Genomic DNA, 26,949 nt, shown 5'->3' with positions numbered 1-26,949 from the left:
CACCCATACCTCAGACGTCCGTGCCTACTCCCGGGTGCGCGTTCTCTGCTGGGTTCCGGGTTGGGCAGCGTTTGGGGCGGCCTTTCCTGGGCGGGCGGTAGAGGGGTGGCTGTCCCCGCCCCTGACCCCCCTCCCAACCCCCGACGGCCGGGCGGGGCCCAGAGAGGCCGGAGCTCCAGAGCCACTCCAGTTTCTGCTGCGCCAGCGCTGGGGCCCACGGTGTCGCTCAGCTGGGTAAGATGCATCTCACTGATCTTGGCCTTGAGCAGCTGTCAATCCGTACAGCTCCTTTGCTGTTCCTGCTTGGTCCCCGCGCTTAAGGCTGCCTCTCTTCTTTCCCAACCCTGGCTCCGCATGGGGTCTGGGGCTCAGTTGGTGGACTCTGGAGGTTTCTAGGGAGTGGCCTGAGCCTCAGCGGTGCGGAAAGGACGGCCCTGGCACTCTCCCCACCCACACCACCAGAATCTGTGGTCTCGGTGCGTGGGAATTTCAGGCGCGCAGTTCCACTTGTTGGCTGTCACTCAGCACCGAGTGGAGTCTGACAGGGTTGAGATTGGCCACGGTCGGAGAGCCCAGGGCGCTGAGGGGTCAGTGGAGGAGCGTAGGCCAGGCTGGTACAAGGTAGAAAAAGCTGTTTGGTGGAACTTTTTCATCTTTCCTTTACTTATCGGTGTTGTGTTCCTCCCCAGCTTCTAGGGCTCACAGACTCAAGCTGAGACAGCGAGTTTGCCTGTGCTATAAACGCAGGGTTTTGACCTAGTGTGTGTGTGTGTGTGTGTGTGTGTGTGTGTGTGTGTGTGTGTGTGTGTGTGAGAGATCTTTGGCAGTTCTGAGTTTGGGGGGGCAGCGGGGCTAAGGACTCTTCCTCAGAGATTTTTCTTTTTGCTTTAAACGTTATTATTTTATTTCATGCGTATGGTTATTTTGCTTGCATGCATGTCTGTGCCCATGTGCGTGCCTAATGCCCACGAGACCCCTGAAACTGGACTTAGAGATGGCTGTGACCTGTCATTTTTGGAGCCCAGCCCTCTGGAAGCAAGTCCTCTGTAAGAGCTCTTAACCACAGAGCCATTTCTCCAGCCCTTATCAGAAGGCTTTTTAAAAGGATAAAATTAAATGTAGACTATGATGAAAGAAAACAGCCACTGAAGTATTAAAAAAGACTATCATGTAATGTATGTTTTTAAAAGAGCAATAATTATTATAATTTAGAGATCTTAGAGGATACAGAATTCAAGATAGAGGTACAACCTGAAGTGTAAGAAAACATTTAAAACGTCATTAATGCTGCTTATATTGCTGTGGGTGGTTGCTTACATAATACTTATTAGAAATGTTAAATTTCAAGTAGATGTTAGTGAAGGTAAAGGCTTTTTTCTTTCATTCAAGTGAATGGGCCCTAATTTAGATAGGTATCCTGTTAGCAGAAAGGGTGTTGCCTTCAAAGTTAGGCAACTTAGCTTCTGGGGTGTAACTTCCTTGAACTAGCATTGTGCCCTCTATCCTGGGCTTTTTTGGGCATCTGCTTCTCCTAAGGAGGAGAATAAGGTCAATACCTTCCTACATGCTAAAGCACCTAACCTGTACTTGATGCAGGAGGATGCAGTATCATTTTTAGACCTGGTCCATTCCAATATTCACTTCCCAATATTGACCATCGTCCCTAAGTCTGGCAAGTCAAAGGCTTGCTAGATGACTTGGAGGTGGTCGCTTGTGATGACATCAAGGAGACAGCTGGAGGCTTGGGAAATGACTGTTTAAAATTAATTGCTTCTTTTGAATCTGGTGGGGGCAAATCCAGAAGAACATCAGGACTTGGGGGTGTGACATGCCCAAGAGGGCCCTTGGGTCTCTTGTGCTTCTGGTGCCTCACCATAGAAAAGAAACCATCTTGATAGGAGAGTATAATTCCAGAAGCTTCTTTTGCCCATGTGCAGGCTCGTTAAACAGATATGTTGTAATGCAGGAAATGTCTTGTAAAGAATGAAGACAGAACCTAGTAGAAAGCATTTCTAGGTGTGCAGTTCTTTTTCCTCTTTCCTTTTCCTCCCTGTTCCTCACCTGTCACAAAACTCCTGGACTCTGGAGACTTGGTAAACAGGAGAATGGTGGGTAATTTACGAAAAGCTGCCCAGACTAGGCCTAAAGCCAACTAAATCCCCATTAGAGCCGGTGGGGACTTAGTGTGGAAGTGTTGGCCTTGTACTTGGTCTGTGCTTCTGTGCATATGTGTGTGTGTGTGACACTGGCGGTGGATGAAGGCCACCCTATTTTTCCTCTGTCTAAGCTTGGATGATTACCAGGAGACTTTTCCAATCCCTCAGATCCAAGCTCGTTTTAAATCATAGAGAAAGGTCTTTAAGTACAAGAGAATTCACATCCCTTTCTCTTATATTCAAATCAAACTTCCACAATCAAAGTGACCTACCCATTGTCACATTGTCACATATAGCCTCTATTTTCTTGCTTATAAAATGGGGTCAATTATGCCCTTGTCAGTGATTGTTATGAGAAATGACAAAAAGCATACACTACAATATCTCCCACATGGCAAACCCTCCACAAATGATTCCCCACCCCCCATGCTGCAAACCTTCCACAGATGATTCACCCTCCCCCACTCCCCCCCCACATGCTTTTCTTGTTCTTTGGATTGTAGCTGCTTTCCAGAGAATCATAGTGCATAATGGTTCAGGAAATGGGATGCCCAGTTTTCATTCTGGTTATGTTGCAGGCCTAAGTGCCTGACCTTGCTCTTCTTTGCCACAGAAATTCTATCTGAGGAGTCAGTAGACAAATAAATATCCCTACTGGATGTCTGCTGTGAACACCCACCTCTCCTTCCTCCTCAATGAGAATGCAGCATTAGGAAGCAAGGCTCTTTTTATTTTTATTTTTATTTATTTATTTATTTATTTATTTATTTATTTATTTATTTATTTTCAAGACAGGGTTTCTTCGTGTTATCCTGGCTGTCCTGGACTTGCTTTGTAGACCAGGCTGGCCTCAAACTCACAGCGATCCACCTGCCTCCGCCTCCCGAGTGCTGGGATTAAAAGCGTGCACCACCAACACCTGGTGGAAGCAAGGGGCCTTTAATCCGTCTAACCCACTGCTTTTTCCTGGAGTGAAGAAAGCATGACCCATAATGGTTAAAGATGAGCCCTACCTGATGCTACCTGAAGTGTGGACCGGGGTGTCCTGTCTCCTGGCATGCCTTCAGACAAAGCTTCATTGCAAATGGGTAACTGTGCCATCAGGTCAGACACCGGAAAGATGTGAGCTGTTAAAGAACCTGACCCACCTGCTACCTGTGTGTATCTCATTGTGTCCTAACCATCAAAGGATTGAGTTAAGCGTCTAGACTCAAGCAACACATAAATAATTTGTAACCAAAGAGACTTTTCTCACTGAGACCTTATACGCTGGATCCCAGGCAAGGGCAAGCCAAAGTCATTGACCAGTTTGTTTACGGCGAGGCTCCGCCCTTCACAGCTTTCTTGCATGTACGTTTGAACCCCAGTGTACTTTGGTCTGATGAGTAATTTTATTGTGATCATTTTAGTGATTCAGGAAGTGATTCAGGGGTGGTGCCTTAAACACCTATAATCCCAACATTTGGGAGATGGAGGCAGAAGGATTAGGAGTTGAATCTTTACTTATGTATCACATTAGAGGCTTTCCCGGGCTACATGACAGCTGCCTCCTCAACCAACCATCCATCCATCCATCCATCCATCCATCCAACCATAGAAACAAATACCAGATTCAGGAAATTGGGGCCTAAGCTGATCCTTGCTGTGTGACCGTTAATTCACAGGAGACTTCCATTTCCAGAGAGTCTGTAGCTGGGCCACACAGGTTTGTACACACCTTGGCAGGAAACCTGGCCAGAGGGCTGTTGTGCACGACGTAGCAGAAGGAGAGCCACTTGGGTTTTTTTTTGTTTTGTTTTTGGTTTTTTGGTTTTTCGAGACAGGGTTTCTCTGTGTAGCTTTAGCTATCCTGGACTCACTTTGTAGACCAGGCTGGCCTCGAACTCACAGCGATCCGCCTGCCTCTGCCTCCCGAGTGCTGGGATTAAAGGCGTGCGCCACCACGCCCGGCCCTTGTTTTTTATTTATAGTGTGAGGAGTCAAGTTCCCCTGGTAATTTAGAAACTGGGAGCAAGCTGAAAACAGGGCTTGTTTATTTTTTGTGTGTGAGCAGCCCAAACCCTTAACTTTTTAGTTAGAGCCATCCAGTTCTCTGGTGTGTGTGTTTCAGTGTTTTTTTTTTTTTTTTGAAGGCAAAAATCTTTCCTTAAGTAATTATAATTTTTGTTCTCTGCTTGGTGAAATAATCAGTTTTATCATTATAATGCCTGTTTTGATTATAAAATATCACTAAGTACTTAAGTTTGGAGGGAATTACTCAGCAGCAGAGGGAGGTCACTGCTTCATTGCAAAGTCCTCATTAGTAATTTTTTTTTCATTTCCCCTTTTATTTTAGAGATTATAATTACACCATTTCCCCCTTTCCTTTCCTACCTCAAGCCCTTCCTTATAGCCTCAGGGCCTCTTTTGTTGCTCATGCGCTTACCCCCACCCACCCACCCACCCACTCACTCACATATGTATTTGTGTGGGTGAGTGTGTGTATACATATATATAAACACCTTATATATGGTACTTTGTTTAGCTCATGCATAGGCAGTCAGGTTGCTGAGACTTTGTGAGTGTAGTTCCTGACACTGCTAGGAGACACAGTCTTACAGCAAACTCCCTGACCCTTTGACTCCTACAATCTTTCTACCCACTCTTCTGAAATGGTTAGGTAGTGTTTTGTAGATGTATCCATTAGGACTCGGATCTAAACTCTGCATTTTGATTGGCTGTGATTTTTTTTTTCTGTAGTGGTCGTCATCTGTTGCTAACAAAAGATTCCTTGATGAGGGCTGAAGACTATAATTATCTGTGGGTCTGAGGACAAATGTTTAGATGATTAGGGATTGTGTTGGTTTAGTAAAGTAGAGGTTGCAGGTTCTCCTTTCAGACCTGACTTCACTACCAGGGAGCAGTTGGCTAAGTTGTTACGGGCTCTCTGAAGAGTTAAGGAACCCGGCGTGGCTGCAGGCATTACAAAGAGCTGTATGAAACTGTTCCTGTTTTTATTTTTCATTATTTTGGACAGCTTAGTTTTGCTCCACAACTGGCGCTTTTGCTTCACAGCTTAATATTCAAGCAAATGCTCAGATTGACTGGATCCCAAATGGAAGCCGAGCGTGACTTGTAGAACTGAGTGAAGATTGCTTCATTTCCTTTATTTGTTAACAATATAGTAATCCAGTTCCTGGATGTTCAGGCAGGTGCGGCCAGCCCCACATTACTCAAGAGGAGGCGAGCCAAAAGCAGGGGCGAGGCCTGTGTGATCCCTTCTGTTTCCAAGGGGCAGCGTTTCCTTCTCACACCGGGGACCTTTGTTTCTCTCAGAGTGATCTCATAGGGTTGCTTCTGGTGGGCATAATGTCAGGGTTTGGATTCTTTCTTTACTCCCCCATATCTAGTTGTTTTCCTCCCATATCTGTCTCACATTCACATTCGTTCTTTTTGTTTGTTTGTTTGTTTGTTTTTCGAGACAGGGTCTCTCTGTGTTGCCTTGGCTGTCCTGGACTCACTTTATAGACCAGACTGGCCTCGAACTCACACCAACCCACCTGCCTCTGTCTCCCAAGTGCTGGGATTAAAGGCGTGCGCCACCACACCCGGCTCACATTCGTTCTTTTCTTCCTGCAGTTCTGAGAGAGCCACGCAATGGATCATCACATTCCTGACTTTTGCTGTAAAAACAGACTGGCTCTTTACTCTTTCTCTGTGCCTAGCACAATGCCTGGCATAAAGTAAACACTCGAAAGTGCTGAAGTTACTAAAGCATCCCAATCCATTCTCCCAGCTTCTCTGTCCAAATCCCATCCCATTAAGAACATTCAGGGCTCTCACTGCCATTAGCAGGTCACAGAAGCTGAACTCTAAGCCAGGGCAGAGCAGATAACTAACTTGACTCACCCAGGCTGGGTGGGGCCATCGACGAGAACCTTCTGGAGGCTGGAAATGGCCACTGACTACATAGCGGCAACCGAGTGTTTCCATGTGTGAATGTGGGCTTCCTGTGGTCAATAAGACCATAAGGTCACTTTTAGGAGCTGCCTTTAAAATTTTCCACATTGGCAAGTAGTTCGAGATTGAAGAAAACACTGTAAACAAAACAAAACAAAACAAAACAGCCTGCTACAGGCGTGGGCTTTGGTTGCTGCTTCGTGAACACTGGATGGCTGATAGTGGCTCTGGATTGAGCTTTGCATTAGCCAGTGTTCTATAGAGTAGTGGAACTTATAGAATATATATATTAGGCTCACTTATAGGCTAATGTCCAACTAATTCAATGATGTTGGGCTCCGAATGGAAAGTCTAAGAATCCAGAAGTTGCTCAGTCCACAGGCTGGCTGTCTCAGCTGGTCTTCCTTAGATGCTGGAATCCTGAAGAAGTCAGCTCTACAGCCAGTGAAGGAATGGACTTGCTAGTGAGGTGACGGAGAGCAAGCAGGCAAGGAGAGAAAGCTTCCTTCTTCTAGGCCCAGCAGAAGGCGTGGCCCAGATAAAAGGTGTGTTTTCCTGCCTCAAGATCTGGATCAAAGGTGTGTGACTTTCTGCCTAAAAAGTCTAGACTAGAAGTGGATTCACTCACTTCAAACCAAGCCAAAAAAAAAAAAAAAAAACACAAAAAACAAAAACAAACAACAACAACAAAAAAAAACAAAAAAAAACCCCAGAAAACAAAAAACAAAAAAACAAACCACCACCACCACCACCACCACCACCACCAAAAAACAAACAAAACAAAACAAAACAAAAACAAAAACAAAAGAAACCAAAAATCTCTTGCAGGTGTTTCCTCCATTTCGGGATTGTAGCTCATTCCATATGTAGTCAAGTTTATAGGTAAGAATAACCCTCAATCCTGAATATCAGAAACATAGGCCTGTCAAGTTTCTCTCTCTCCCTAATGCACACTCCCCAGGCTGCCCTCCTTTTCATCCACAGCTGGGTGACTCCCACTCTTTTTTTTATTTTTTTATTTTTTAATTATTTAATTTTATTTATTTATTTATTTATTTATTTTTGTTTTGTTTTGTTTTTTTAAATTAATTTATTCATATTACATCTCAGTTGTTAGCCCATCCCATGTATCCTCCCATTCCTCCCTTCCTCCCACTTCCCCCCTACTTCCCTCCCCTCCCCTATGTCTGTGTCTGAGGGGGACCTCCTCCCCCTGTATATGCTCATAGGGTATCAAGTCTCCTTTCCAATCCTAACTAGCTCCAGGAGGCCCTTGATATAGCCTCTCTGTTCTGTTTCCGTAATTCCTTTCTCCTCGCTTGGCTCCCTTGTCTCTGTTTTAGCCTCGTATTTACTAGCGTTTCAGGCCCTTGCCACACACATTCATCAAACACAGCAGACTCTTAAGAGACCGGCAGGGCTGTAGCTGGGTTTCTTGTTTCCTCTGACTGATTTACCCCTTCTTGTTTGATATAGAAAAATGCTTAGTAAAACTACTCACCATGAGCAAATGAGCAAATTGTAACAGGTATTGCTGCTAGTCACTGGGACAAAGGTCATGGGTATAACAGAGCTTATGGGAAGTGCAGCACAGTACACGTCAGCTCCTCAGCTCCCTTCTCTCCCTCAAGACGGTCCCACCTTCTTCCACTGGAGTCTCACTACCTACCCGGCACTTCCTGGGGCTTGCTTGTGGGCACTTTTTTTTTTTCCTTTGACACATTGATGCATCTCTTCTCTCCAGAGGGAGAGTGAACTTTCTTTGGGGTTTCAGATTCTGGCCTTATGTTCCAGTCTGTCACTGCTGATGTGGAGTAACCGGGCTCTTCCTGCTGCTCCCTGGGGCACTTTGCATGGTTAGGTCGACAGGCACAAAACCTGTGCTTCCTACCAAGAGAGTAACACCAGGCTGTTCAGCTGTGTCCTTAGGAATAATTGTCAGGAAATGTTTTTACTTTAGAGGACATCTCTCCTAGACTGCTGGAAAGAGTAATGAGATCCTGGGTGGTGGTGGCGCACGCCTTTAATCCCAGCACTCGGGAGGCAGAGGCAGGTGGATCCCTGTGAGTTCGAGGCCAGCCTGGTTTATAAAGTGAGCCCAGGACAGCCAAGGCTACACAGAGAAACCCTGTCTAGAACCTCCCCCCCCCCACCCCCAAAAAATAAAGAGATTAGCTTCTGAAAGAAATCTAGGCCCATATTCCACCAAAAACCTAACCAGGTGCCATTTGACTTCTTTTGAAGCATAGAACTGGTGTCTGTAAATGGAAAGGACAGTATCTGCCTCTAGGTGATTTGTTGTGGCGATAAGATGAGGTGTGTAGTAATCTCCTGAAGCTGCTATAGCAAACCACAGACTCCGTGGCTGCAGGTGAACTCCACGCCTGTGTACGTGAGGTAATCGCCGTGCCAATCAGCTACGGCCTCAACCCCAACACCGGAATTTATTCTCTTACAATATATTCTACTTCAAAAGTCCAGTACAGATCTCACTAGGCTTAAAATCAAGGTCCCGGCAGGGCCGTGTACTTTCTGGGAATTCTAAAGGAGATTCTGTTCTCTTCTCTCTTCAGCTGCTTTCCATTGTCCACATCCTTGGTTTAGCATCCTTGCCCTCCATCTCCAAAGCCAGCGACCATTTGTTCTTGTGACCAGCCTCCCATAACCACAGCTCCCTCACTGCTGGGAAGGCTGCTCCACTTTTTTGTTTGTTTGTTTTGAGACAGGGTTTCTCTGTGTAGCCTGATCAGCCTGGTTTACAAAGTGAGTTCAAGACAGCCAAGGCTACACAGAGAAACCCTATTTCAAAAAACCAAAACCAACCAACCAAGCAACCAACCAAACAAATGAAACCCCCCCCCCCATAAAAAAAAACCCTGAGTGTTGGGAAGATGGTATGTGTGTAGAGAATAACTAGCAAAAAGGTTTTTAAAAAAGTAGTAAAACCATTAATATTTTATTTGACTCATGTATTTTGATGTTTTGTTATAAAAGTTTCTATCTTGCTAAGAATGACATAAATGTCTACCCAAATTTCCTTCCGGGACATTTATGGACTTACTTTCAATACTTAACAATCAAATGAAACTATCTAACATTAACAAAAGAAAGCCTTTCCCCCAAGGCTGGGCCCACCTTCTTCCTGGCCTGAATTATCAGCAGTGGCCAAGCTCCTCAAGTTGATAAACTGGGAGTGAGGCCAGGACTGGGAAAAGTATCTTCCTGCCCAGCTCAGACCCTCACTAGGTGCTCAGTGAATACTCCGGGGACATTCATCAGTAGCAGAGTAAGCATGACAGGGCACATTTCATGTAAGTCTGCTTTTCATCACGATAATCTCAGGCATTTAGCTAAGTAAAGTGTTACTTAATGTATATGCTTTTATGCAGAGGATGGATCGCGTAAGTTACAATGTTGATTATATTTCCTCGTTTCCATGTTTGAAAACGCAAGCTATTGCGTGATTAAGATGCGCAGAGGCTAGGTAAGAATTCTGCTGAATTCACCCATAATCTTACACCTCACAGAGAACTCGGTCCTTAACCGCCTTTAATGAACACATCTGGATGGTGCCACTTCTTTGTCAAGGTTAAGTGGAGCAAAGAGATGTGAAGATTTTCCTTGGTGGAGAAGACACTGCCAAGCTAAGTTCAATAGACAAGGGAAGCGATGCCAGGTGGCATATCCTTCCAGATTAACTGTTGCTTCCGAAAGTCAAACTGTAGCTATGTTACGGAGCTGCAAAAATTTGGCCCAATCACCCATGTAATTACAACATTCTTCAGTAATATGTAATTAAATTGCCTTTTAAATGCCACCTGACAGTTCCACAGATATGTAAGGAGAAGAAGCCTAAGAAATTTTTGTTCAACATGTAAAAATCTTTCATCTGACTGAGCAGTTGGCACATGCATTTTAATGTGGGTATATTAAAATGCACCCAGAATTTGTTTTTTATCAAGTGTGGCAGGCACCACAGATCGTGAGAGGACCTCTGCAAAGGAAGACATTTTTTTACTCACAGTTCTCAAGAGCCCAGAGGCACGGCATGCCACGAAGGGTCGGGCCGGAAGCACCTGGGGTTTTTGGAAGGCAGGAATGCGAAGAAAAAGTCTGAGTAAAAGCCTGTGTGGTGAGGGAGGCAGAAAGGCGGACTGGGTGAGGCCCGAGTACCTGTGACTGTCTTCCCTTCCAAGTAGTAACCAGGCTCGACCCTGTTTAGCTTCGGAGATGAGACGGTCCGGCGCGGTCAGGGTGGTAAGGCAGTAGACGAGCTGTGATTCCTTCCGTGCACTTTGGGTGCAGACTGCTTCCGGTTGTCAGGTTTCTGGTGCCGATGCGATCGTATGGATATTGTTGACTCATGGGATGTAAAAGCCAGGCATATCTAAAGATATGCGGGCAGGCCAGACCTTCACCGTCTGACGTTAGCTGGCCTGGACTAGATGGTCTCTGCAGGAGCTAGCCAGGTCTCAAAAATGTCAGTTTACCATAAACACAGAAAAAATTCTGTCGCTAATACAGTAGGACTCGGAATATCTCCAGGAAGGGGAAGCAGCCAGCTGTCTTGTTTGTATCACGCCTATTGCTACGAATATCACTGCATGTGTTTTTTTTTTTTTTATGGTACTTCAGTCAGCAAGCCAAAGACCTGGTTAACCTCTGACCTATGATGAAGTTCTAACCCAAAGGCCCATCCAGGAAGCAGGAAAAAGCCAGTTTCAGACGAATCTCAGAGGCAGAAGAGTGTTCTGGTGCAGAACACCCAGGCAGCAATTCTGTCCTGTTCACAGGTTGGTCAGCCTTTTGTTTAGGCCAGCCCCTCTGACACAGGGAAGGGCAATCTATCTTACCTAGTAACCAAGTTAACTGTTCATTTCATCCACAAATGCCTTCACAGTCACACACAGAATACAGTTTGACCAAATATCTAGAGATCCCATGGTCCGGTAGAGTGGACAAATTAAAATGACCACCACCATGCCTGATGGAAAGGAAGGAGGCCGTGTTGGAGGAGGTTCTGGTGGCCTGTGTAGGATTCATTCAATGGTGATTTCTCCACCCCACTCTCTGGTTTCAATCAGGACGCCACGTCCCAGTGCACAGGTGGCAGTGCCATTTGTGAGGTTTAGGAGGCGTGCCCTTGGTGGAGACAATGTTATCACTGGGCACAGGCGTTGCGAGTATACAGCCTTCCCCAACTCCAGTTTGCTCTCTCTGCTTCATGCTTGTACTCGAAGACCTGAGCTCTCCGCTTCCTGCTTTGGCCACCGTAACTGCCTGCTGCCATGCCTTCTGTCATGATGGGCTCTCATCCCTCTGGAATTAGAAGCTTGGATAAAGTCCTTTCCAAAAACTTCCTTGGTCATGATGTTTTCTCCCAGCAACAGAGAAGCACCTAACACAGTACTTTGCCGTATGAGGTAATCCTCAGGGCCCCCAGGTGGTTAGGGGGTGTGGTACACTTTGGTTTGGTTTCTTCCCTCACTGATTTGAAAATCTTCCCTCTATGAATGTTGGTCTTGTCTTGAACTGGCTGTGTGACCTTGAGGACGGAACCACTTTCCTTTACCCTCAATTTTCCCAGCTAGAAAATGGGCACAATGACCACTCGAGCACCCATCATTGTATCTAGGGCTGTTCTGAGTCCTGGAAATGTTTCAGTCTGGGGTGTTTCTCTTTCTGGATTGGGCTGCTGGCTGCTGTGAACACCTGCACAGCTGCTGCAGAGGACATTCAGAAAGATTTGGTTTTCATAAAAAGAATTCATCCTAGACCTGGCCCCGCTGCTTATACTGTGTGACTTTTGAAAGAAGACTGCCCTCTCTGAGCCTCCATTTCTCCGTTAGTTCAATGTTTTCAAAACTCCAGTGTTGACTGAGCTGTGGACTTTGCGATGAAGGATTCTGTGTCACTAGTACTCGCATTAGTAATTCTCTTGCAATTGAAACATGCCCAGAGCTTAACATTCAATGATAAAAGCCTGCTACGACCTTACATAGTTTTGGACAACACTCTGGAAGCTTTGTGTACTTATTCCATAGGTTGAACACGAAGGTGGAGTTACTACATACAGATGAACAGGGAGGCAGGGTTACTATGTACAGTGCAACTAGGAGGCAGGAGCATTCTCTGTAGGGGAGCAGTCTTCGGTCTGTACACATCCTGGGGAATAAAGCTTCGGTGGGCATTTTCTGCACACACTCTCAACATTCGCACCCAGATCTGAAGAAGGACATCATCACTAGGGTCTCACTGGGGAAGACTGCCATTCCTACAGGGCAGAGGCACAGGCCTTCGACGTGACCATGCGTGTGTCAAACAGCACACGTTCAACCAGGACTTTACTGGATCCCTATAAGAAGCCAGTGTCTGCTCTAATGCACTCTTTTCGTGTTTTTTTTTTCCTTATTCATTCAACTTTTTATTGCCAGCTTTCAAACACATACAATAAACAGGCACGTGACCACAAGGAGCGCCATGTGTGTTCCTTTACTGTCTTCAAATTCTCAGCTCAAGGGCCTTCTTGTCTTATTCTCACACCCATCAGTTCTTATCTCCTGTAGTGTTTTCAAGGGAATTCCAGGCCATTTCAATACTATTTCTAAGAGACAGAGATGCTTAGAAATTATATCAATATTTTTAATGCACCTTGTGCCAACATCTAAAGCTTGGATTTCCTTCTTTTCAACGTACTTAGTAAGTTAAACTTTCATATCACATATCATTTCAGTATTTGAAACATAATCTAGGTACTTTCTATGAAAATAAAATTCTGCCATTGGGCATTTTTCCCCCGAATCATTGAGGAGTCAGTTTGAATGAAATCTTGCTTCTTTAAAAAAAATATTTATTTATTTATTATGTATACAGTGCTCTGCCTGCACACCTGCACACCTGAAGAGGGCATTAAATCATATTATAGATGGTTGTGAGCCACCATGTGGTTGCTGGGAATTGAACTCGGGACCTCTGGAAGAGCAGTCAGTGTTCTTAACATCTGAGCCATCTCTTTTGTTTCTTAATGAGTGATACGACTACCTTTGTTTTGTGTTTCTGTAACAGGATACACAAGGTGAGGTAGTCTATAAAGAGCAGATTCATTTCTTAGGGTTCTGGAATCTGAGGATAACAAGATCCGTGGGCCCAAATATGGAGAGCGCCTTCTTGCTGTACGTGAGACGAATGAGCCAGGGAAGGCACACCCACTTCCAGTACAAGCCTCTTCTCCTCTGTGATGGTCCCTTCATGATCTAATTGCCTATGGATGGTCCTGCTTCTCAGCTCTGTTGGGCTAGGGATTAAGTTTCCAACATTTAAATTTGGGGAGCCATAGTTATATAATCACATAGAAGTGACTTTAGGCAAATTCTCTTATTGATCTGGAATCCTCAATTTTCTCATTAGAAAATTGTTTACAGTGCTATGAAGCAGCATAAAATTAACCAGTACAGACAAATGCCATTACCCAAATTAATTAATTAATGTATTTATTATTTTTACAGCCTTATCCAAGCCTCCTTTCACCTCTCCTCCCAGTCTCACCACTTTCCCCTCTCCTTTTCCTCAGAGAAGGGGGTATCGACCCACCCTGGCACCTCAAGTTGCAGCGAGACTAAGCACATCCTCTCCCACGGAGCCTGGCAAGGCAGCTCAGCTAGGGGGAAGGGAGCCAGTGGCAGGGAACAGAGTCAGGGACAGCCCTACTCCCACTGTAGGGGACCCACATGTTAGGGACTACCAGAAGCCAGCAGCCAGCATGGACTACCAGCTGCATCCCTCTGGGCAAACCCAGCAGTGGTGTGGTTGGCCCCGCGCCCTCCACGCACCATTTCCTGGGCCCTAGCTCTCCCTGCAGTGCCAGGGAGGGCAGCCAGCAGGGACTACCAGAGTTACTGTTTTTTATAAGCACTTCTCCTGTGTTTTCCTACTAAATTCTGTCTGGAGGAAATAATGTAGTGGAGAGATTTCTATAGCTTTAGGACTGATTTAACTATGTTCTAGAGTTTCATCACATGGATGCTACATCAAGCCCTGTTGTGCTGTACCATTGTGAGTCATGTATGTGCCTCGGAACCCAGAAGTCAAGTGTCTTAGAACCTGGAACTCACAAGGATCTGGGCTACAAAGCAGTTCAGAGTAGGTTTAGCAAGTGGATAGCAAGCGCTATTTGCTCTTGTTTTCATGTTCCGTTTGGAAGCGTTCAGCAAAGATGATCAGCTAAGGTTGGCTATGTGCTTATTGAAGCCCAATGCATTGTGGGTCAGGCCAGGAAGGCTTGAGAAATTACTCAGAGTCATACAATGAACCATATATTCTTTCCTCAAAAGCTGAAAAAGAGCCAAGGGTTGACTCCAAGTTTGAAGGGTTGGTGGGACTCACACCAAGAATGCTGTAGATACCACTTGCTGAGATACCAGCTCAGTTTGAACTCGGCTAGGCACTCTGGCTGCTCACAATCCAGTGACGTAAGACTAAGGACCTTTGGCCACAGGCAGTCTGTACTGTTTATCTAGAAAGGGCCAGCTGTGAAGAAGTTGCCAGTAAGTGATGTAAGTAGAGATGTCCAGGCTGTTGACCTCTCTGCCAGGAGGGCTTTTACTGTGTCCATGTGTCTCTTTCCATCTTTTGAAGGAGGCACTCAATTGATTTAGGACCAACCGAGGGAGTTTTATCTAGCTTAAAAGCCATGGTACCATTTAATTGTAAGCTATATTGAATGTGCCACTTGCAAATGGAAGCTAACTTAGTCTTATTTATTGATTTGTTAAAGCGTGTGCTTTACTTTATAGGAATGCAGAGGTAAAGTGGCTGCTTCGTTCTGTAACATCGATAGTCAAGACATTTGAACTAACAGGCGCATAGGTTCCAAACCGGTGTCTGGGGAGATGGAGAAGTTGTGTTAGCGTAATGCTCCGTTCTTGTCTTGTTGTCAGTGTTTTCCATTTCCCTTCTGCTGACCTCAGGGTCAGGTTTGGCTTTCCTTCCTTCCCCTTTTCTGTCTTCCAGTGAAGAGCGTGTGGCTGCCACTTCCATGACTTGTCTCGTTTAGGTCAGGGTCAGAAATGCCTGTTGCCTCCTCAGTGGCGTTTCTAACACCAGACGTCTCTTTTTGCTCACCAACACCAACCCATTATTTAATACCAATGGAATATTTCAACAAATTAATTAAATATTTGTGTTAACATTAAGACTTCCCACAGACCATCTTCACAAGTGATGCCCCAGGTAACCCACGTGGTCTGATTGATTGATACCAATTCAGAATTTCCTGTGATCACCCTGCAGGGTTGATTATTGCCTAGAACTTGCCCCAGGGCTCAGAAAACTGCTCACCTGGCATTCACTGGTTTACTACAAAGGCTCAAACACAAGAGTGCCTGAATGGAAGGTATTGGGAGCATAGTGCCTCTACGCAGTCTCTGGACATTGCCACTGTCCTCGAGCCTTTGTGTTTGTCCCCACAGGGAAGTTCTTGGGAGTTTATCCAGGGTTTTTACTAGAGCTCACTCTCCAGCCCCATTGCTGCTCCTTCCTCCTTGTGGGTCAGGGTGGGGCCCAGAGCCTTAACCCTCTAACTGCCATCATGCTTGGCTTTTCTGGTCCTGAGCTGAGTAGAGGTACTACTGTGAATCACCCCACTGCTGCAATGCCAGAAAATGTTAAGGTTGAAGGAAGGAGCTTTGAGCTCGGAACGTGGAACAAAGTCACACGTGCATGCATGTGCACGCGTGTGTTCACACGTACTAGCACGCTACAGTTCTAACATGAGATATTAAATATCTTGTTTATGGATCTTTCCACTGGCTTCTTCCTAGTCTTTGGCACTGTCTCCACGCTCCTCTTCTTCATTCACAACGTTTGGGTGATAGTTCTGGATTTCCTGATCCGATGTTGTGAAGCTAGAATTAAAAAGGATGTGGAGATTTAAAGCAGTCTTAGGGTATCAGTGTTTCCCTCTAATGCATTTGTGGTTTTGGAACTGTGTATTTTTAAAAGTAGAATTTTTAAAAGTAGAAGTGGCTTTAACAGCTGGTGCATTCTGCTGTTCATTAATGAAGTTGAAAAAAAAAACCAACAAGCTTGGGAGAGGTTGTGCTTAGATAGACTGAATCCAGAAATGTAATACTGATAGCACTGAAATAAAGCAGAAAGAGCTTTCTTGGCTAAGTGAGGGAAACACTTGTGCAAATTTCAAAGAACTGAGGTCAAGTCATTTAAACTGGAGTGTCTGCAAACCGAACCTTAACTCCGATTTCTTTTGGGTTGCCTTAAAAAATAGCGAATGAAATGAAATAAAACTCTTTTCACCAACCTGACCTAAACTGTAGTGTGAGAGCAATAGAAAATGGTTTCCCCTTCTGGGAAGTTGTGGAAAGTGCCCCTTCCCCCCCCCCCCTTCAGCATTGTCATTCAGGCATTGTTTTTCTGTTTGTCAGTTTTCCATCCCTGTGATGAGAATCCAAGATAGTGTCATGGAGGAATGGTTCCCTTTGGTTCCATGCTTCCAGGTGTCACTTGGCCTCACTGCATTAGGTCTGTGCTGAGGCAGAGTATCACTGCATGTGGTGGCCGGGAGTCAGGGCTCTGTGTGGAGGATGTGGAGCTCAGCATCCCAAGGGCCTGTTCACGAGCAGGCCTCAACATCCTCCAGCTAGGGCTCACCTCCTAGCCAATAGTGCCAGTAGGCTGAAGACCAAGCTTTTTATACCTGGGACTTTGGGGACATTCAAGGTCTGACAGCTATGTGCAACATGCATCCCAGAGGCCACCTTGTATCCCGGGATAGCTATGAATGTCACCCAACACATTTGTAGATGACAAACCACATATCACAATGTCAAAAGGTTGGATCCTCCAGAGAAGCCAGAGCAGTGTTGATACATACGTGTCCTAACGATCTCAGGGTTAGGATAATACAGTGATTTGAAGAGGTAGTCCTGGCACTAGATCAGCCTAACACTTTTGGGCTATATAATCTCAAGAGCATCACAGAAATGCTTCCTGCCTCAGTTTTGTCACTAAATTAGGAATATGACAGTGGTTCACTCACAAGTTCAAAGGTGACAGAAAAGACATCACCAGTGTTACTTATTGAAATAGACATCGTAGTCCATTGAAATGGACTAAATATGTATTTAGTAAAGCATTTCTAAAATACAGAAAACAAGAGAAAAAAAATCAGTCATCCATTATTCTAAAACGCAGAGAAAGTACTTACTCAATGTAACATTTTGGCTTTTTTTCTTTTTTAAGACAGGGTTTATCTGTGTAATAGCCCTGGCTGTCCTGGAACTCTCTTTGTAGATCAGGCTGGCCTCAAACTCACAGAGATCTGGCTACCTCTGCCTCCCTAGTGCTGGGATTAAAGGCGTGTGCCACGATGCCCAGCTTGGCTATACATTATATATTTTTAATTTAAAATACTTTCTCTCTTACATTGTTGGGATAACATATTTAACATGCTATGATATAATATGTTTATTTGTATCCCACTCTTAAGCATTTGATATAGTCTTTGTACACATTAAGATTTTAAAAGATTTCATGAGTCATCGTTGTAATCATATTTTATCCAAGCTTTTCTCAATATTTGACATTCAGAACACTCTCTGGGTGTGGTGGCACACGTCTTTAATCCCAGCACTCAGGAGGCAGAGGCAGGTGGATAGCTGTGAGTTAGAGGGCAGCCTGGTCTACAAAGTGAGTCCAGGACAGCCAAGACTACACAGAGAAACCCTGTCTTGAAAAACTAAAAACAAACAAAACAAAACAGAACAGAACAAAACAGAACACTCTCTGTTTCCGTATATAAACCGAAGCGATCAGAAATTCACCTCTGTGGAAATAGTCAAGGACCAGGATGGCCCCGCCTGAGTGGAGTCTGTTGTTTGTCCTAGTATGGTTATCAGTATGATCCATGGACTGTTATCAGAGGGCTGGCCATTTTATGAACACATACGCTAGAGAAGTCTTTGTAATACCTTTCTCTTCTTCCGTATTAGAACTTGCTTCCTTACACCCGGAAACGGAAGCGCAGGACAGAGGGGCGCCAGGTGTTACTTCATAGGGCAGCAGTGGCGCTGCTGCTTTTAGACCCGAGGCAGTTCTGTATGATCCTGCTCCACTTTCTGTGTCCTCCGATTCGGAAGCTTGAGGAACGCCTGGCTTCACCGAAGCTCTGCAACTGAGTTAATACTTATTAAAACTGGCATCTGCTCTGTCCCCTCCCCCACCTCATCCCTGCCCTGTCCTTCCCCACTATTTCCTCCTCTGGGATTTTCCCTTCCCCTTCTTCCTACTGGTCAGCTCAGCATTCTCTAGCACCTCATCCTCCACCCTGACCCTCTATCCCCACACCCACATCCTTTGTTTTTGCCAGTCTGTGGCGTGTGTGTGTGTGTGTGTGTGTGTGTGTGTGTGTGTGTGTGTGTGTGTGTGTGTTTGGTATAATTAAGTCATCCGCATCCAGAAGTTAGTGATGTTAGGGGCTAGGAATCTTACTCCTCAGAGAGTGTTTGTCTTTCCATAAAGTGTTCCTGGACCCTGGTTGAGCTCACAGGGCTGAAACTGATAGGGACATTTGGGGCATCCATCGTGGTACCTAAAGTCTGGACCCATAAAGTCATTCAAGACACTGATGTCCTTCGCTCGGGCCAGTGCTATGCTTGGTGGGCACAAAGAGCAGCTCTCAAGAAGGCCCACTGGCCTCTCCCTGTGGAGGAGCTGACTGCTCAGCTTCCTAAGGGAAGAGTGTCTCTGGGAGACACTTAAGGCGGAATTGTTTGTGAAGCCGATACAATGAAAGACTGGTTAGCAGCATGGCCAGCTCCTTTATATAAAGTACAACTTTATGATGCTAGGCAGGGCTCCTTTTATAGCTTGTATTACTCATCTGCTTGAAATTTGCCCAGTGTACTGAAGGCCTTTGCTTGCACAGCTAATGAGTTTGATTTAACTGTTTTTCCCTGGGTAAACAGAGCCAGGGACCTCTTCCTGCGGGGGTGGGGGATAGGGGTGTGGGGTAAGGGTGGGAGGGGGTGGGATGGGCTGAGGCCCTGATTGCCATGGTCAGAATGAAGAAGTCTGGGTGGCAGAAAGTCAGGCTCTCTTTCAACCGCCATTCTTTCAGCAAGGTCACAGGTGCGCCTTGCAGCCCGGAGCATCACAGGTCTCCAGTTGCAGACCCATAAGCTCACTTTAGTCAGCTTAAAAGCCAAAGAAGCATTGGGGTGTGCCCAAGAGAATAGAAGGCAGCTGGGGAGAAACAAAGGTGCCTTAGATGGACAAGGATGGGTACAGACAAATGTTTAGTGAGAGTGTGAAGGGGGAGGAGGGCTGAGGGCTGGCTCAGTGGTTAGCGCACCTCCTGCTTTTGTTGAGGACAGAGTTTAGTGCCCAGTGCTCAGTGCCCATATAAAAGTTCATAACGACCCATAAAAGACTGGCAAGATGGCTCAACAGGCAAAGGCACTTGCTACCAAGACATGAATTGATCCCTGGGACCCACAAGGTGGAAGGACAGAACTGATCCCGGCAAGATGTTCTCTGCCTCCATATGGGCACACGGACATGCAGAAATAAATATAAGGGGGGAGGGGGAGATAAGTCTTTAAAAAGTCCTAGATGGCCTGATAGCAGGTGGGAAGAAAGGGAAAGGTTAGTCATTAGGCAGCCGTCAACCCACAGTTCTCAGGAAGCTGGCTTCCTGGAAGGACGACAGACTTTAGCAAAAGACAAGAGGGTACCAAATGGAGCCGATCTGATGCCAGCCTCCCCTTCCTAGGGTCCCAGAGTGATCTTTCCTTGGCACTCACAGTCTCCTCTGCTTCTTTTTAGCCCGCTCTAGCCTGGTGATGGCCACTCTGGTCGCTGTTGCATCTAGTCCACGTGCCCGGCTCTTTGGCTGTTTCCTTAGGCTGGGCACTCAGCAGGCTGGACCCCTCCAACTGCACACGGGAGCCTGCTGCACAGCCAAGAGCCACTATGAGGTGCTGGTACTGGGCGGGGGAAGTGGGGGAATCACCATGGCCACTCGGATGAAGAGGAAAGTGGGAGCGGAGAATGTGGCCATTGTTGAACCCAGTGAGGTAAGTGTCCCTTGGCATGGGTGAGAGTATGCGCAGGTATTGGGCTTTTAATGTCTTATGCTTAATGCTTTTCATGGGCATAAAAACAGGAGGTAGCAAGGATCTGGGAGGAGTTTGGAGAGGGGGAAAGAATATAATCAAAATATAGTGTATGAAGTTCTTTTAAAATAATAATAAAAGCACTGGGAGAGAGTGGAGGGGGCCTGATGTGAGGCCAGACCTCTAAGCTTTTGTGTCTCTGTAGTTCTAGCTCATTGGGGATGCCACAACAAATTACTACAAAGTGCGTGGCTTAAAACAGCAAACACATATTCTCTCCCATTTTTTTTTTGAGGCCACCAGTCCCGAACTACTGACAGTGTCATGCTCCCCCTGAAGGGTGGATGTGGTTTTTCTCTGCCTCCCCTCCTAGGCAATAGCAGCTAGGAGCAATCCTTGTCAAGCCAGGTTTGCAAGAGCATCTGCATTCGTGGGCCTTGTCTTCGTATGGTATCCTCTAAGTGTCTCTGCGTTGTGGGGATTTTCACTTTGGGGTGATTAGAAAAAAAAAGTGTACCCAATCCCTAGAAAGACCCAACAAGAAACCAGAGTTTGACTGCAGAAACCAATGAGTTTACTAGGGTTACTCCCAGGCCTCACCCTCTTAGTCTCCAAGATCAGATGGGATCAGGTGCCTTTGGGACAGGATGGCTGTAGGCTGGGCAGTCAGTCACCTCTATCCTGCCCTGTGAGGAAGCGCTCCTGGGGACCGTTCTTGAAAGAGCTGGTCGTGCTAATGTTTGCAGATGGAGGGAACTCTTGAGCTGGTGTTTTGTCCCACTCTCTGTTCAAGATGGGCTCAACATTGATGAGCTCCTCTTTCAGGATCACAGCCATTATCGACCTTATGGAGATAGAAAACTATTTTGTGTCTCCTTTCCCACCCTCTGAGTTCTAGGCTGCTCTGGCCAGCCAAACTGGCCAGAATGCAGGAAACGTTTTGGCAATATAGTGAGGTTTTGGTTTCTTGGTCCACCCAATGAGTGGATTCTCACAAACCATTAAATTAACCTGCCCTTTGTCCTGATCCAGAGCTCTCACAATGAATGTAGATTAAGAATAGGTGATCTGAACTGAGGGCAGAAGACTCTGAGAATTGTGTGTTGCTTTGTGGAGAAGGGTATGGTACTTATGGACTCCTGAGAAAAGAAGGACAGATGAACCAGAAGCATCTACAATCCTTTGTGGGCATATAGTTTGAAGATAGTGAAGTTTTGATACCCCCTAGAAATGCCAGTGAACTTTCCAGACTTTCCATAATCATCACTTTCTTTGAAGGAATCATGTTTTGCTACTGGACCTAATTTTCCTTTCTATCTATACTCATATATAAACATATATAAATATATATATATATGATCTATTTTGCATATATGTAATAATACATAATAATCAAGCAATAGACAATTTGACTAACCCAGTAGTCATTAAAGACAGCTTATCATTTTGTTTTGTTTGTCTTGGAAGTATTCTTGGTTGGTGATGATCTTTCAGAGCTGACATATCAGAAGACACAACAGTGAGGAATTAAGCCCTCTGTAGACTTTTCTGTGCAGTACCTAAGTAAGGGTCAGGAGGGACTGACTTAGAGTCTAGTTGAAATAACTGCAACTAAGATGCTTTAGATGAGGCTCAAATGGAAACAAACCTCTGTAATACTTTACTTCTCAGAGACATTTCTATCAGCCAATCTGGACACTAGTGGGTGCTGGTGCCAAGCAGTTGTCCTTATCTGGCCGTTCCACAGCGAGTGTGGTTCCATCCGGTGTGGAGTGGATTCAAGACAGAGTGGCAGAGCTGAACCCAAACAAGAACTGTGTCCGCATTGACAGTGGCAAGGAGGTAACTATCAGGGCTGTTGGGCTTTCTTGTCATCTGGGGGTGGCGTGGCCATTCTTAAGCTGCACACCTCAGCATGGAAGATGGTACAGATGTGTTTGTATTTTTCTTTCTATGTTAAAAGCTGCATGACATGGCAGTGCACAGCAAGTGGGATAGGTGGAAGGATTGAGTAGTTTTGAATTAATAAAGTAAAACAAGTATTTGATACAGTGGACCTCATTGGTTATAGTGGAGTCTTGTGACTGAATTTTTGTTGAACAAGGGCTGTTTTTATGTATTAAAATATCAGGTGGATTTCCCCTTTCCTTTGAAATATGCTAGTGTTTCCTAACTGACATCTGGCTTTCCATAGGAGGCAAGTATTGGGAAATATCCATCCCAGTCACAGCAGGGGCATTCTTCCAGTTAGTGGAGTCATATGACTAAGGTTTGTCCCAGCACTAAGGGGAAATGCTGCTGCCAGAGATGAGGTGCAGTAGTGCTTAGTACTTTTTAGAGGTTACCTTCTACACTAGACCCAGAGGTTTTTCAACAACTGTTTCCTCCATATTTGATGGGTCAGTTGAGAGTACAATGGTGAGACCGCGGGCCCAGTAGCCAGCTGCAGTTTCATGTTTCCCTGTCTGCTGCCAGGCCCAGAACAGCAGCTGCCACTCAGTTCCCCAGGGAACTCACCCATGCCACAAGCCCATCCCAGTGTCCCCTTAGAACAGAGCCCACAATGCTTTATGCCACTGGGCATGTTATACAGAGATCTCCCTCCCCAGCCCCTCACTTTGCAGAGCACTTCTGGAGGATAAAGGTTACACTTTCTCCTCAAGGTCCTAGAACTGGTGAGGAACCCAGCAATGCTTGAACACTTTCAGTTTATTGTGAAAAATGGAGTTTTTATCAAAGTAGACAGATAATAAAGTCCATCTCGATCTGTATCCTATGCTATCCAGAGTACCTTGACATTCTTGGTTCTATGGGAAAGCCAACTATTGAAGGGCATGGAGAGCGACAGGAGGACTGAGACCTACGATGATGCCCTAAAGGGGAAACACAGGAACACTGTAATGGAAAGATATTTTGCTCTACACATATCTTGTTTTTTATTTTTATTTTTTAATCACAGACAAGCTTATGGGAGGGAGGTCAGTAAGAAAGAATAAAGCCCAGCTAGAAAACAAAATGAAACAAAACGAGCCTCAAGCCTTTTGAACGAGCTTCCAAGCCAATGGACCCAACCTTCCCTCCCCCCCCTCACCCCCCCCCCCCCGCCACTGCTAAGGAACTGCAAAGCTTGTAGATTTGACTTTTGAGCTGCTCTCTTTTCATGCAGAGAACAGCCTAGACCTTGCCAGAAGGCCTAATATGGACAAGCATTCTCATTTTGTACACGGGATGGGAGTGGGGACAGGGCGAGGGATCCTGACGCTAAGAACCTAGTAAATCAGCAGCTAAGCCCTTGCAAAACTCCAGGCTCACCTACTAAATAAATGTCACATAGTAATTCAGAAATAGAAGGGTGCCAACAAAGGTTCAGAGATGACGAACCGGCCTCCAGCCAGTGACTGAGCTGTGCTGACTCACAGTGAACACGCAGTCCATATCTCCCTGCCTTTGTAAATGAGCTTTACGAAGCAGTAGCAACACTCCCTGAGCATGCGCCTGGGCACAGCCCTGCTCTAAGGCTTCTTGCTGCTCATTTGAGTGCTCAAAGCAGCTCAGCAAGGTAGACATCGTTCCGTGTCACAGATGAAGAGACCGAGACATGGCTTCCTTACAAGTGTTCACCGCACACCTCCCGTGTCCTAGATGTCTGTCTGAAGACTCAGCTTACAACAATTAGCAAGATGGAGAGTTTATCTCCTCAGGAAATCCAGTCTGATGGGAAAGGTATGGGTTTGAGATAAGCATGTGAGAAATCACTAAGCCACAGCAGGACAAGACCCAATCAGGTTTGTCAGGCCAAGGAAGGCTTGCCTAAAGGAATCCTTTCTAAGTTAAAGGGTGAGTAGATATTATTTAGAGTTAGAGGTGGGAGCTATATGCAAATGCCACGGGGAAAGGAGGAAGCGGAAGCTAGTGTAGATATTCAGTGAAGAAATAAGGCTTGTGGCCCAGAAAGCGGACTCACGAAGCAAGAGTGTGAGAGACACAGTTTAGGTTACAGCAGTGCCCACAAGTCCATGTTTCATCCGGTGTCTATGGCAGAAGGCAAACTGAGAATAGAGTGATCTGGTAAATTGAATCATGCTTGCTAAAGAACACTGATTAATTTATGCAGTCTGAAGAAGGCTCTCGAGGGACGTGCTGCAAAATTAAAACTTGAACTTAAACGAGCCCATCTGTGGTGAAAATTGCTAAGTGGGTAACAAGAATCATAAATCCAGAAGACTCAGTCATAGTGTTGGGGGGGGAGGATGAATTAAAACCAACAAGATCTCTCCCGCGAGACACAGTGCACTGATTTCTGATGCTCTCAGCCTATGAAGTGCTCTGCTCCATAAAGTCCTAGAAGAACACCCTGCTAACTTCTTCCCGAGCCTCAAAACAACACCCTACGCTTTCTCCAAGTTTCTGAGCCTTAGAAGTCACAAATGATAGGGGGTCAGAACACCTACTGGGACTCTGATTCTCAAGAGACATAAAACATTGGTAATCCTCAAGACAGTGAACCCCACGACAGAGAACACTGAGGGATTCCTGGACCTCCAAGGGGTCTACTCAATGAGACAGGCCTGGTAGCACCAAGGTGCTATGTGTGCTATCAGGGTGAGGCCAGGTAAACAAGCCATGATGCTCCGTCTTATGAATGGAGAGTAATAATATACAATTTAATCTGGTCTCCTGGAGATACAGTGAAAAAGGAGGCAGTTCTGAGCTATCCGCAGAAGAGTAGCAATATAAAACCTTTAAAAAAAAAACTTAGATGAAACATATGCACATATATTTACTTATATGTGCTTGCATATGTTCATTTCTGCTTTTAGGTAAAAATTAAGAACAACTTCACTCTCTTCCAGGATGGGAAGGCTGACTTAGCAGGGGGTCATGTAGGAAGGACAGAGAGCAGTGAGCTGACCTTGAACTCAGCATGAATCATCGCTGTTTGGACTGACACTGACAAAGGCGGACATAGCACCTAGCTGTGGGAAAGCACATCCTGCTGGTTCTAGGCCATTCTGTTGTGTTCCCATCTGTTCTTCCGGGGTACTTTGTTCATGATAATATTAATAACCCAAATGGTATTCCAAGTAGAGCAAAATCTCAGGCCCTAGACCTTTTGTCACTCCCCGTGTCCTTTGATGGCTGGCTTCCCTATGGAACCAAGAGTGTCAAGGCTTTGGACCCCCTCTGTATGGGTAGAGTATACAGATAGGAAGTTTTTTTTTTTTTAATTTAATTTTCTGTTAACTTTGATAAACTTTAAAAAATGTAACTAAAGCTGTTCCTCATGTGTTTATTCATACAGCAAGCATTGCTGAGTTCCCTGCTAGGTTCTGGGACTGCAAGGAGAAGGCACAACCTTTGTCCTCTGGGGGTGGGTGTTCTTCTGTATAACAGGCTCGCCACTGCATGGGCTCTGTGCTAAGGCAGCTCTGGGAAGGCCTGAAGCGAAAGGAAACCTGGGCATCCTGGAACCCATTCTCCTTTGTGGCAAAGTGGGTCCTCTCTAACAACCTCTAGGCTCCCCAGATAGAGTGGAGCACTCTCATGTCTTGGAGCCTACTGTCTTCAGCTAGGGTTTGCTCAGCTTGCTTCCTGTCCTTCTTTGTTTAATCTGAGATCAAGGGGATTCCCACCCATATCTCCTTGCTGGGCTCAAGGGTCTTATTTAAGTGCTTTTTGTTTGTTTAGTATTTTTAAGGGATGTTCTTACACTTTGCATGCCTTTTACTGTTTCTCACCCCAGTGCATCTTCCCCTTGGTCCTAAACACGTATGGCCATTACTGTATTTACGGGTGTCATTGTCTTCAGCATGAACAATCACCATACCTATTTGAACCATTAAACATAAACAACTGTATAACATACTTTTCAGTGAGCTTTGAAGGAAGTTTCCCAACTATAAGGTTGGTTCAGTTCATATTACAGATCAGATTCGTATACTACCCGCAGATCTGAAAATGATCGGCTCTCTTTTGAGATTAGGAAATTTGTTCTTACCCACTGCAACGTGAAGAACAGAAGCTTTGAACAAAAGGTTAACAACCTGCCATTCTCCGGTGTGTAAAGTCATAGGCACCCCAAACATACAGAGGCCAGGCACGGGAGTTTTGAAGCAGGGAGACTGAGGCAACAGAGAAGGAGGAAGGATGGTCAGTTGTAGTGTGTATCCGTGCCTGCCCACCCGGCTCACCACCGTCCACCCAGACACACTCACGTGGACACACGGAGGCATGGCGCTGATTTTTGAGCATTGGTCTAACACTGTGTTTTCTGGTGTGTTCTGTAGATCTTCTATAAATATCTCATCATTGCTCTTGGAATCCAGCTGGACTATGAGAAGGTACGGTCTTCAGCTGTTGCTGTGTTACGCCCTCCAACTTATGCAAAGACGAAATCAAGACACAGTTCTCTCTCTCTCTCTAACTCTCTCTCTCTCTCTGTCTGTCTCTCTGTCTGTCTCTGTCTCTGTCTCTGTCTCTCTCTCTCTCTCCATTCATTTGCAACAGGGAAATGATACTAGGAAAATGGTTCTAACTTATTTCTGTTTTTTTTTAATGCCAAAAAAAGTCTTCTCTAAGATTCTGTCAGTGTTTTAGTTTTAAAGTTCAGATGTCCATGCCCTAATTGTGTTTTCTGACAGAAACAAACTCTTTCTGCACCCATAGGAAGCTGGCCTTGTTATGGAAGGCTGAGCTTGCCACATAAAAAAAATTGGCTTTCCTTT

General features: G+C 45.4%; 1 protein-coding gene across 2 annotated transcripts in view; it reads left to right on the top strand.

Moving 5' to 3' along the window:
* The first annotated feature begins 99 nt into the window (after positions 1–99).
* SQOR (sulfide quinone oxidoreductase) overlaps positions 100–26,949 on the top strand; it is a 40,761-nt gene continuing 13,911 nt past the window's right edge. The window contains exons 1-5 of one of the 2 annotated variants that reach the window (XM_084776543.1): positions 149–234; positions 10,731–10,888; positions 19,935–20,185; positions 21,896–22,066; positions 26,512–26,565. In XM_084776543.1, coding sequence (XP_084632669.1) covers positions 19,952–20,185; positions 21,896–22,066; positions 26,512–26,565 — 459 coding nt within the window. In that variant the 5' untranslated portion in view covers positions 149–234; positions 10,731–10,888; positions 19,935–19,951. Of the gene's footprint in view, positions 235–10,730; positions 10,889–19,934; positions 20,186–21,895; positions 22,067–26,511; positions 26,566–26,949 lie in introns of both variants that reach the window. The other variant, XM_084776542.1, reaches the window with a different exon arrangement.

Source organism: Acomys minous (assembly GCF_964271855.1).
Source record: "Acomys minous genome assembly, chromosome: 3".
NCBI classification, from domain to species: Eukaryota; Metazoa; Chordata; class Mammalia; order Rodentia; family Muridae; genus Acomys; species Acomys minous.
Note: the sequence above shows the minus strand (reverse complement) of the source record. Positions and strands in the feature narration are given on the sequence as shown.